Source organism: Brienomyrus brachyistius, unplaced genomic scaffold (assembly GCF_023856365.1).
Source record: "Brienomyrus brachyistius isolate T26 unplaced genomic scaffold, BBRACH_0.4 scaffold37, whole genome shotgun sequence".
In the NCBI taxonomy this organism is placed as follows: Eukaryota; Metazoa; Chordata; class Actinopteri; order Osteoglossiformes; family Mormyridae; genus Brienomyrus; species Brienomyrus brachyistius.
In genome coordinates this window covers 3,280,748-3,293,567 of record NW_026042312.1, presented here as the reverse complement: position 1 = coordinate 3,293,567, position 12,820 = coordinate 3,280,748, and the positions used below count along the sequence as shown (strand labels likewise).

The 12,820-nt window shown below is 44.0% G+C and overlaps 1 protein-coding gene across 5 annotated transcripts in view; it reads right to left on the bottom strand.

Moving 5' to 3' along the window:
- LOC125722163 (NACHT, LRR and PYD domains-containing protein 12-like) overlaps window positions 1-12,820 on the bottom strand; it is a 69,129-nt gene that overhangs the window by 41,038 nt on the left and 15,271 nt on the right. For all 5 annotated transcript variants that reach the window (XM_048998324.1, XM_048998326.1, XM_048998328.1 and 2 more), the window contains exons 4-6: window positions 9,413-9,476; window positions 9,001-9,229; window positions 6,551-8,393 (exon numbers count right to left, since the gene is read on the bottom strand). In XM_048998324.1, coding sequence (XP_048854281.1) covers window positions 6,551-8,393; window positions 9,001-9,229; window positions 9,413-9,476 — 2,136 coding nt within the window. The remainder of the gene's footprint in view (window positions 1-6,550; window positions 8,394-9,000; window positions 9,230-9,412; window positions 9,477-12,820) is intronic.

Genomic DNA, 12,820 nt, shown 5'->3' with positions numbered 1-12,820 from the left:
TTAGACCAAACCACAGCACAGAAACAGCCAAAGTCAAAGTAGTGAATGATTTGCTTATGGCTTCTGACAGTGGCTGTATATCTGTGTTGGTATTACTAGACTTAAGTGCAGCATTCGATACTGTGGACCATAATATCCTCTTGGACTGGCTAGAATCTGTGGTTGGCATTAAGGAGACAGCCCTCTCTTGGTTTGGCTCCTATTTAACTGAGCATTATCAGTTTGTCAACGTGAACAATGAATCTTTCAAGATCACTAAAGTCAAATATGGTGCAGTATCACAGACACATACGACAGGGCTGAGATTCCAGGCTGCCTGAGACAAGGCCTAGTCTGGTATGAGAGGTACTCGCTGGCCTAGGCACAAAAGGGGGGTCAGTGACCCCACCCCTCACACACACACACACACAGATACAGACAGATAATAAAGGAGGCCAGCATTCCATCTTTTATGGCCCAAAGATTTAGGGACCAATGGACAGCAGAGTGGACCTCAAGGACAGGGGCCCCTCAACTTGGCACACAACCCCCTCCCCATACATCCTGCCTTACATACCACGCATTCACCCAACACCCTAAAGAAAGTTTCTTTTAAGTTCAGCCTTTGTATTCCCTATATACTGATTTACTCATGACTACTCGTCTTGATATCCAGATAGGTTATGTTTGTGTGTCCTTAGACAATCTTAGTGTTTAGCTACCCCTGCATACATGCTCTCATGATTATCCCAGAGGAATCTTGAAAATTAAATAATGTAACCAGGTATCTTAGTGTGGCTCCTAACTATCAGAGGTTCTTTCTGTCTTTGTTTAACAACCCCCCCTTTTCCACATTCCTGTGGCCCTTATCTGATCTTTGTGGTCCGTTAGCACTTCTTTGTCCTCTACTGTTCTGAAATAAAAGACTGAATTAATGTGTATATTATCAATTCTGGAGAGCAGGTCATTGGGATAAGCCACACCAAGCAAAATATGTTGTTCCCAGATGTGCAATTTAAATTGGTATTGCAACAAACTAACGGTCACGCCTGTCTAAGGGTAAGATGTGCTATTTAAATGTGAATATGTAATGTAATGTCCATACAAATGATCCAATGTAGCAACCTCTGTTGATGTGCAACGCAAAACATCAATAATGTATCTGGATGGGATTTATTAACATACATAATATCAGAAATTGTTAATTAATTAATACAGATGGTATGAGGTTTGACCCGCCAGGCTGATATGGCATGTTTAGTGTAAAACTGATGGAAAATCACTTCTGATTCCAAATCTGGTCAGTGGTTACCATGAAACTGTATGTATCAAAAGTTACACCAGTTTAATGAAAATCATCGGTAAAGTGATACCAGTCTAGTCATAAATCCCAAAAGGACTGCCACAGACACCCCTCTGAAAACCTGCCAACTAGATGATCAGCCATTGCTTCAGGTGTCAAATTTCTGGTCATCCCTATTCATGAACTTTGGACCATAAAACATGGCACCTCAGAACAGAGCAGGTGGAAGAAGAGAGAGGAGCAGAGGAGAACATCAGCCCCACAGAGGGAGGAGAAGAGAAGCCCCGGGAGAAGAGCAGCCCGCGAGAAGCCCTCCTGAAGCCTGCCGGTGAAGGCCTGCTACCCAACAGAGAACTGCAACCAAGACAGAGCCTTTCACCTTAAAGCTTCACAAGGAGAGAGAATCCAAGGGGCTCCACTCCAACAACCGCTCCAGATGCCGCGCCTCCTTGGGTGCTACCATTCCCTCAGCTCATCACCTCTGCGACCTACTGCCAAGACCCCCTCCACTCTGCAAACAAGTAAATCAGCTTCCTTTCATTCTAACAACCCAAGCTGTTCTGTTAACCTGCTTTATGACTTTAGGGTCGAGTTTCCACAAACTGTGCTTGCTTTGCAGAACAGTATTTCCCTTTTAAGGTAACCCATTTTAAATCTGGTCACTGCATTTTCATGTTACATTCTGTTTGGTTCTATTCTGTTATTTCGTGTTTGTTATTTGTGTTAAGTGTGTAAATGACCGTATTAATATTTCGTTTATTACATTTATTGGTTACAAATGTTATTCCGTGTTTAACTGTATAAGACGAGTGATGCCTTTTATTGTGAAAGAACGGCTTTTATTTTGAAGGAACATAGAGCAACAAGCTGCCGTAAACCAGTGTTGCAAACCGCACAGTAGCGGGAAACTTCATGGAAGTAGAAGCAAGGTGTGTTCCGTGGAAAAGGAATAGTTATATTACGATTCTTTTTTGGTTAATTTCTTAAATACCAGTGATGGTTTTAGCTCCTGGTTGATGAGGAACAAGGTGGGTTTGAAGGTTGATTTGTAAATGTATATATGTTTAATATATCTGTTGTAAGGTGTTTTGCCGAGTAAGATGGACTACGTTTTTGCTCACTACAAGGTGCTAAAGAGCACGGATAAATTAAGCGTGTTAAAGGGTTATAATTTACAAGCTGCTTTGTTTTATTTGTCATGTAAGGTCACGGACAATTTGATAATGATTTACTTTAGTTTATTTCGTGATTCAAAGGTGTTTAAAAGCATTGTTAAAATGGTTTTATTGAATATACGTGTAAAAGATAATCTATGTAGAAAACGTTAACAAAAGGATATTAGAACTTAAAGGAAAGAATTCATTTATGTTTTGGAATAAGGAAATGTGTTAAAGGTAACTTGCTGTCTGAGCTACTAATAGTGATTATTTTCTGTACACTTTATAGTTCTTACGGTGAGTTCACAAGGCAAGGTTAAATAAAGGATTGTGAACCATCAGTTTGAGAGACCATCATTTCAACCGGGGACGCTACAAAGTGTAATGTCTGTCTTATGTTAGTTGTAGTGTTAGTTAGGAATAAATTCATGTCTTTTATACCACTTCAGCCTCCGTTCATTGAGTGCTCACAATAGTCCCTGCCTCTACGCGATCTGGCTACTAAGCTCTGAAACCTCAAAGTCGCCTGAAATATCGCGAGACTCTCCGATATTTGACTATGAGGGGTGCTTCACTACCGATCGTTGACATGACCTGGTGATGCAGCTCGCTGGACGAGCCTTCTAACCCACCGACTCACGGTGATTTCACAATTGAGTTTGGAGGAATCAACCATTCGGCATAACAATTAAGTTAATAAACATCATTAAATAATGATTCATTAAAATGTAATTCGTTTCAAAACATATTCGTGGAGATATTAAAATTTACCTGAGTTAAATATTCCTACAATGGTGTCCCACAGGGATCAGTGCTGGGCCCGCTACTGTACACCGTATATATTGGTCACATTATCAGAAATCATGATGTTGGGTTTCATTGTTTTGCTGATGATACACAGTTATATAAATCTGTTAAGCCAGATGATGCATCACAGTTTTCAGTTAGAAGACTGTCAACTAGATATCCAGTGCTGGATGGCAAATAACTTCTTTATGTTAAACACAGAAAAACAGAAGTACTGTTAACTGGTCCGAAGGCGGCTCAAAATAAGCTTGATAACCTCAACCTTGGTGGTCTTCCTACCCAACCTAACACAGTGGTCAGAGATCTTGCTGTTCTGGTTGATTCAGATTTATGTTTCGATGCTCACATAAAAAGCATCACTAAAGCTGTGTTCTATCATGTACGGAACCTCGCCAAGCTTCGGAAGATGCTCTCCTTTCATGAAGCGGAAACACTAACACCTTTATAACTTCCAGGCTGGATACTGTAATGCCTTCCTTTCTGGGTGCCCATCTGGATCCTCACATAAACTTCAGCTGGTACAAAATGCAGCAGCCAGAGTTCTTACAAACACTAATAAATGTGATTATATTAGCCCTGTTCTATGCTCCCTTCATTGGCTTCCAGTTAAGTCTCGGATTAACTACAAAATACTGCTATTGACTTATAAAACACTGAATGGCCTTCAAAACACTGAATACCTTAGTAACCTGCTGACCTTATACAACCCTCCACGCTTTCTTCCATCTGAAGGAGCAGGATATGTGTTAGTACCCAGGGTAGAAAGAGCTACGGCAGACTGCAGAGCTTTCTCTTATAGAGCTCTTCAGCTGTGGAATAGTCTTCCAGCGGCTGTGCGGGATTCAGGCTGACTCACAATATTCACAATATAAAAAGCCTAGACTAAAAACACACCTGTTTACTTTAGCTTATACAGTAGGGACTATAGTTCTAGCTCTAGCTAACTGCTCACTCCCAGTCAGACCTATAGTGTGAGGTGTAGAGCTGGGTGGGGATCGGTGCCATTAGCTTTGGATAAACTGAACAGTCGGTCTGTCACTTTAGCTTCACACCCCCTTGTGGAATTGGAGTGCTGACATTCAGGGACTCCCCATGCCTGCATTCCCACCTGCCTCTCCCTCCTACTTATGCTGCCATAGCCATATCTGCCGGAGCTTACATACTGCACTCACCTAACTGTTTGCACTGCCTCTAGTCTCCCCTACTTTGACTAATTGCACATTTTATTTCCGCTACTCCCTCTGCTCTCTACTGCCTGGAGATCCCGAATTTTCAAGTTGTCCTGCCTACCCTGCTGCCTGCGACGTCTCCACTACCTGTGACGTACTTCCGGCCTGCTCACCCTTCTGCCTGTGACATCTTCCCTGTTTACCTTGCTGCCGTACTACTGTTCTCCCTGCCATCTGAAGCAGCTCCAGCACTTGCCTGTCATCACCTCCCTGCCCCCTTCTTTGTGACTGAAATGTTAAGATTGGGATAATGTGAATTAGGACTTTGCCATCTTGATCATTTGACTTCCTCTGCTGCCCCCTGGAGGATGGGCTCCCCCTAAGTATCTGGTTAGGGTTAGGGCTTCCTCTGCTGCCCCCTGGAGGATGGGCTCCCCCTTTGAGTCTGGTTAGGGTTAAGGCTTCATCTGCTGCCCCCTGGAGGATGGGCTCCCCCTTTCAGTCTGGTTAGGGTTAGGGCTTCCTCTGCTGCCCCCTGGAGGATGGGCTCCCCCTTTGGGTCTGGTTAGGGTTAGGGCTTCCTCTGCTGCCCCCTAGAGGATGGGCTCCCCCTTTGGGTCTGGTTAGGGTTAGGGCTTCCTCTGCTGCCCCCTGGAGGATGGGCTCCCCCTTTGGGTCTGGTTAGGGTTAGGGCTTCCTCTGCTGCCCCCTGGAGGATGGGCTCCCCCTTTCAGTCTGGTTAGGGTTAGGGCTTCCTCTGCTGCCCCCTGGAGGATGGGCTCCCCCTTTGTATCTGGTTCCTCCCAAGATTTCTTCCTTCTAGGGAGTTTTTCCTTGCCACTGTCCCCTCTGACTTGCTCACTGGGGGCTTTGGGCAGGGATGCTGTAAACTGCTTTGAGATGATGTAATGTTGTGAAAACACACTATACAAATAAAACTGAACTGAACTGAAATTGCATTCAGTGTTTGGGGGGAGGACTCAAAATCATAATTTCTTACGATATTTTTAAACTAAATGACACACACACATTTTTTTACTTATCACCCAGCCCTAATCAACAATACACTAATCGGAGAGCTATCAGTCCTGTGAAATACGCTTTTAGAAAAAATGTTTGTTTGAATGATTTATGAATAATGATACTTCATTCACCCCCATGAGGAAATTGACTTTTTCGCCCCTCCCATCTTGCTCTCCTAGAGACACACTGACACATATACAGGTGAGAGGAAGTTTGGGGGTCGCAGCGCAGGATCGGCCAGCATCCAGCACCCATGCAGGTCAAGGACTCAGTGATGACATCACTCTGCCGGCCAAGAGATCTGAACCAGCGACCTTCTGCTCATGGACAGAGAGTCTGAACCCAAAGAGTCACACACTACACCCAGTATTTACAGAAATGCTTCCTACAGCATCCAGAACTGAAACGAATATGAGTGGTTTTCCCACTATTAGTGATAACTGGACCATTCTGTATGATGCTGTATCTTTGGTTATTTGGTTCACAAAGGATGGTCGTGGAAATCTTGTCTTTTTTGTTTTTACTACATCACTACCTTCAGTTAATATAAACTAGATTAAAAAGGAACCTTGTTGATAAAAGAGGGGAAATAAATTACATGTATACATATTTATTTCATATTTTAAGCAATGTTTCTCTATGTCTGCCGGACTAGATGTGTTGTCACATCCTCAGCCAGGTGCAGCTGAGGCCAGCAGAGGGCGCCAGTGAGCAGCCAGAGACAGCAGTCATACGGAAGCTCCCAGCTCTGGGCTCCATCACATGAACACGCCTGCTGACAATAACACTCACATACCACTTATACACCCTGTGGATAAAGAGACCTCACTGTTTCTGTAGCAGGTTAGGATGCTGTGCCTGTGATCAGAAGGCAGACTGGACGGGAATGGAAACGTAGTAACAAACAAAAAGTGACATCACTACCATCAGTCATTATAAAGGCTGTGGTCAAGATTAGCTACTGTTATACAAACAGCTATAGCTGTGATTATCAAAATAAAACCCACTTATTAATCCATGAGGAGAAATATATAATATATATTACACATTTCAAACAATATTCATGTATTCCTGCCAGACCAGACATGATTTCCCATCCCCACGTCACTTACAGAGCCGTCCTGGAGTTCTTGACCACAGGCAGCAGCCTGCAGTGCTCTTCATCTGATCTGATGTATTTCTTCAGATCAAACACATCCAGCTCCTCATCTGACATCAGCATCACAAAGGCCAGAGCTGAGTACTGTGCAGGTGAGAGGTCATCTGCTGAAATGTTTCCTGAATTCAGGTATCTTTGTACTTCCTCTACTAGGGAATTGTCACCCAGTTCAATCAGACAGTGGAACAGGTTGATGGTCCTTTCTGGAGATAAATTCTCCTGTATTTTCTCCTTTATGTATTGGGCTGCTGTGATGGGCTGGCCCCCCATCCTGGGTTGTTCCTTGCCTTGTCCCCATAGCTTCCGGAATAGGCTCTGGACCCCCCGCAACCCAGTAGGATAAGTGGTTTGGAAAATGGATGGATGGATGTATTGGGCTGTTTCCTTAATGGTATGTGAGCTGATTCTTGTCGGCCCCAGTAGCTTTTGTAACAGAGTCTTACTGGAGTCTGTTGAGAGGCCCAGGAGGAAGCGGAGGTAGAGGTCCAAGTGTCCATTCTTGCTCTCTAATGCCTGATTCACTGCAGTCTCCAGCAGGTCAGCTGATGAGTTTGACAGAAACGCATATAAAGCAGCGAGATACTCCTGGATGCTCAGATGCACAAAGCAGTACACCTTCTCCTGGTACAACCCATACTCCTCTTTAAAGACTTCTGTGCACACTCCAGAGTAAACTGAAGCTTCACTGACATCAATGTCATTCTCTGTCAGATCTTGCTCATAAAATATGAGATTGCCTTTCTCAAGGTTGTCAAAAGCCAGTTTACCAAGTTTTAAAAGGAATTCTTTGCTGTATTCTTTAAGCTTAGTTTCATGTTTTTTCATATACTTGGCATTTTTTAAACTTGTCTGAAAGATCAGGAAGTGTGTGTACATTTCAGTCAGAGTCCTTGGAATTTCTCCCCTGTCAGTCTCACTAAAAAGCCTCTTAAGCACAGTGGCTGAAATCCAGCAGAACACAGGTATGTGGCACATGATGAAGAGGCTCCTTGATGATTTCACATGTGTGATAATCCTGCTGGCCAGGCTCTGATCACTAAATCTCTTGTTGAAATACTCTTCCTTCTGGGCATCACTGAACCCTCGTATCTCTGTCACCTGGTGGACACACTCAGGAGGTACCTGATTGGCTGCTGCTGGCCGGGAGGTTATCCAGAGGAGAGCGGATGGCAGCAGATTCCCCTTAATGAGGTTAGTCAACAGCACATCCAGTGACATTTTCTTTGTTACATCAAACCAGCTCTCATTGTTCTGAAAATCCAGAGGAAGGCGACACTCATCGAGACCATCAAAGATGAACAAGACTTTATACCTAAACAGCTCAGTGGATTGAAATGATTTCAGTTCTGGGACAAAGTGGTGAAGCAGTTCAATCAGACTGTATTCATCCTTAATGAAATTCAGGTCCCGGAAAGGAAGAGCAAATATGAAGTGAACATCCTGGTTTGCTTTTCCTTCTGCCCAATTGAGAATAAATTTCTGCACAGAGACTGTTTTCCCGATACCTGCCACCCCTTTAGTGAGTACAGTTCTGATAGGTGTCTCACGCCCACATAAGGGTTTAAATATATCATTGCACTTGACTGTAGTATCTTCTCTTCTCCTTTTCTTGGATGCTGTTTCAATCTGTCTCACTTCATGTTCATCATTGACTGCTCCAGTTCCGCCTTCAGTTATGTTGAGTTCTGTGTAAATCTCACTGAGAAGTGTTGGCTGTCCTTCCTTAGCTTTCCCTTCAAATACACACTCACATTGCTTCTTAAGTTTACGTTTGAATTCCTGTAGCATGAGCTGTCCTGAAAAGAAATGAGAGGAAAATGCACTAATTCTCACCGTGATCCTGACCAGTATGAGAGGAAGAATATTTTCCAAAAACACACTTTTTTACACATACACATCCAGATATTTCCCTGTGACTGTGAATGTGAAACTGAAAGTTTTATCATGCGTATTTTACTGGAACACCGCATACAGGACCGTGAATAAGCCTTAGGCAGCCAAAGGAAATGTTTAAAGCCATTTATCTGGGTAGTAAGTGTATATCTGCTCAGAACCAAAAAAACACAAAACCCCTTTTCATTTCCCAAACCTCTCCTCAGGGGCACCACAGCCAGACCATGTATTTGTTAAATTTCACCACCAGCTCACTTCACTAATTAATTAAATTAGTTTAAACAACATGAGGTGTGTTAGTGGTCAAGTAAAAAAATACATGGATATACTGCACGATATCAGCAAATATTAAGGTGATGTTGGGAGAGGTTCTGAAATGGCAAACACACTTTGACATACATATTATAGTAGTTCTACACCAACATGAAGACCATTTAAACATCCTTTTCTCTGGCTGCCTAAGACTTTTGCACAATATTGTACATGTACATAATGTTATAAAGCTCTTACTCTTCTCCAGCATGTCAGCAAGATCATTTTGCTTCATGGTCCTCAGGATGTACAGTGTGATCTTCAGAGCTACCTCTCTAACACTGGTCTTCTGCATCTGAATATCACAGTCCAGGTCATTGTCCTCCTCCAGCTGAGGCTCAGAGCATTCTGGGTAATTCTGATCTAGGTACCTCACAAACGTCTTCAGCTCGTCATTTAGGAACTTCATGGCTTTTTCCTCTAGCGACTAAAGTAAACAGTCACAGTTAATTATTGCTACTTACTCCAAACCTTTTCAGAATTTCACTTGTGAATCATAGTTTAAAACATATTTCCTTTATCATGATGAATTTCTCATTATACGGCTGTATAAAATATAAGATAATTCACATAACAGCCAGGAAAATATATATCAACAATAAATACAAACCTTCAATATGGATGATAAACCCAATTTATCATGTAGATCTGAACTGAATTCTTCCATTTGGTCTCTGTGAATTAGGCAGAAACATAAAGACCTCAATTCATCTACACAAATGTAACAGAAAGACTGAAAAGCTCCCCATTAAAATTGCTGTTACTGCAGGTAAAGAATAACATTGTGGTATATTACAACACCAATTCCAAAAAGTTGGGACATTGTGCAAATTGTAAATAACAACAGAATGCAATGATATGGAAATCTCATAAACCTGTATTATATTAATAACAAAGCATAGAAAACATATCAAATGTTTAAACTGAGAAATTGCTATTTCATGAAAAACATTGGCTCATTGTGAATTTCATGACAGCAACACGTCTCAAAAAAATTGAGATGGGGGCAATAGGAGGCTGGAAAAGTTAGTGGTACAAAAACCCAACAGCTGGAGGAATAATTTGCAAATAATTATGTCAATTGGCAATAGGTCAGTAACATGACTGGGTATAAAAAGAGCATCTTAGAGTTGCAGTGTCTCTCTGAAGTGAAGATGGGCAGAGGGTCACAATCCCCCTAATACTGCACTGACAAATAGTGGAGCAATTTCAGAAAGAAGTTCCTCAGTATGAAATTGCAGGGGTTGAATATTTCATCATCCAGAGTACTTAATGTAATCAAATGATTCTGAGAATCTGGAGAAATCTCTGTGAAAAACCAGACTAGATGCCTGTGATATTTTGGCCCTTAGGCGGCACTACATCACAAACAGGCATGATTCTGTAATGGAATCACTAAATAGGCTCAGGAATATTTCCCAAAAACATTGTCAGTGGACACAATTCGCGCTGCCAGGCACAGATGCCAGTTAAAACTCTATCATCCAAAGAAGAAGCCGAATATGAAGATGATCCAGAATCACCGACGTCGTCTCTGGGCCAAAGCTCATTTAAAATGGACTGCGGCTGAGTGGAAAACTGTTCTGTGGTCAGTCGAATCTAAATTTGAAATTCTTTTTGAAAACCAGGGACACCATGTCATCCGGACTAAAGAGGAGAAGGACCACCCAGCGTGTTATCAGCACTCAGTTCAAAAGGCAGCATCTCTGATGGTGTGGGGGTGCATAAGTACATATGGCAGGGGCAGCCTGCATATCTGGAAAGGCACCATCAGTGCTGAAAGGTATATGCAGGTTCTAGAGCAACAGATGCTCCCATCCAGACGACGTTTCTTTCAGTGAAGACCTTGCATTTTCCAACATGACAAGGCCAAACCACACACTGCATCAATTACAACATGATGGATTCGTAGAAGAAGGGTCCGGGTACTGAACTGGCCTGCCAGCGGTCCAGATCTTTCAGCCATTGAGAACATTTGATGCATCATAAAACGAAAAATATGACAGAGATGATCTAGGACAGTTGAGCAACTAGAATCCTGTATCAGACAAGAATGGGACAACATTCCTCTCCCAAAACTCAAACAACTGATCTCCTCAGTGCCCAGACATTTACAGACTGTTGTTAAAAGAAGAGGAGATGCCGCACAGTGGTAAACATGGCCTTGTCCCAACTTTTTTGAGATGTATTGCTGCTGCAACATTCAAAATTTTTCCTTACGATGATGCATTTTCTCAGTTTGAACATTTGATATGTTTTCTGTTTTCTGTTATGAATAAAATATAGGTTTATCAGATTTCCATATCACTGCATTCTGTTTTTATTTACAATTTGCAGAACGTCCCAACATTTTTGGAATTGGGGTTGTAGTTTGGAAAGATGTATCTGCCATGTTACGCTTTATTCACTGGGGCGGCTTCCTAATTTTCTCATGACAGCAGAAGAGAACCAGTGACATCAGGCTCCAGCACACAGAGACACAGCAGGCAGGAAGGACAGTTTTCTATGCACCTTTGTGCCCAGTGACATTTAGAGTGATTCACTTGATTAGCAGAGATAAATACCAGCATGTGATTCACAACCCTCAGTCAAGAAACTGGTTAAGTAGCTTGTTGGTTAAATTCAGCACCTACAGGGCTACTGGGCCGAATCTGTCCTTCAGCATCTACAGGGCTACTCCCCCCACGCCCCCAAGTGAGCACAGAGCTTCCTATGCAACCGGCAAACAGTGAATTCCCCCCCTCCCCGCTACCCCACCCCTCGATAAGGCTCTGCTCTTCTTATCAATGGAGCTGCCTGCTCTGTGAGCGACTGGCCCACGGCCACGCCGACCTGGGACTCGCGGGTGAGCAGGGAGCGTCAGACGGGGGGGGGGGGGGGCGCCTATCAGCTTGTTGCCCACATCCCTGCCCCCCCGCTTCTGTACCAGCTGGTCCCCAGGCCCCCACTAGCTGGGGCGATACTGCTGTCTAAATATGACGAAACAATAGATATCATCATCCTGCACCTGTTCTCCATCCCAGTGGACATAATGTGCATGATGTCATCAGCGTGCGCCACTCCCTCTGGAATGTCCTACTTTATTACAGAATACTAACTGCTTCAGGGATCACCTTTTGTCTGTCAGCCAGCAGCAGTGAGGGAAGCTGCGCATGCAGGGCAGACAGCCTGAGAGCTGACAGGGCCTGGGGGGGCAGAGTCTGGCAGAGGAACACACCTGACCTCTTATCTGCAGCCGCATAACTGGCCCAGCTGCGCATGCAGGGCAGGCAGCCTGAGAGCTGACAGGGCCTGGGGGGCAGAGTCTGGCAGAGGAACACACCTGACCTCTTATCTGCAGCCACATAACTGGCCCAGCTGCGCATGCAGGGCAGGCAGCCTGAGACCTGACAGGGCCTGGTGGGGCTGTGCGCTTTAGGAGCTCGATGGCTACCTCCAGGTCAGAGTTCCAACTCATGCAGCCCCCTCCGTCTGCATACTCGGACCGGATGCTAGTGAACGTCAGCACAGCCTCAGTCGGAACACTTTGGGTCGCCATCCGCGTCCATAACGCTGTGGGCCACGCCTGCTGGGGGGTGTCACACGAAGCAGGATTAAGGGAAAGTCTGACCTATTTTGACAAGTCTGGCTCATTTTAGTAGCGCAATGCTACCCAGTCAGGTAGCTTCTGAATTAATGTTTGATTTTCCCCACAGTCACTCAGTATGTCTAGGCCCTTTGCATGAGGCATAGTTTGCAAACAGGCATTTAAAAATCAGAAAATGTCTGTAACCCTTCGGCATCTTTGGACCGTATTTGTGGCCATTTTGAGAGCCTCTCCGGAAATGCCCTTTGGATGATGAATGGCTGACCGTGTGGCTGACCGTATGGCTGACTGTATCACTGACCGTATCGCTGACCTTATGGCTGACCGTATGGCTGACCGTATCGCTGACCGTATGGCTGACCGTATGGCTGACTGTATGGCTGACCGTATGGCTGACCCTATGGCTGACTGTATCACTGACCGTATCGCTGA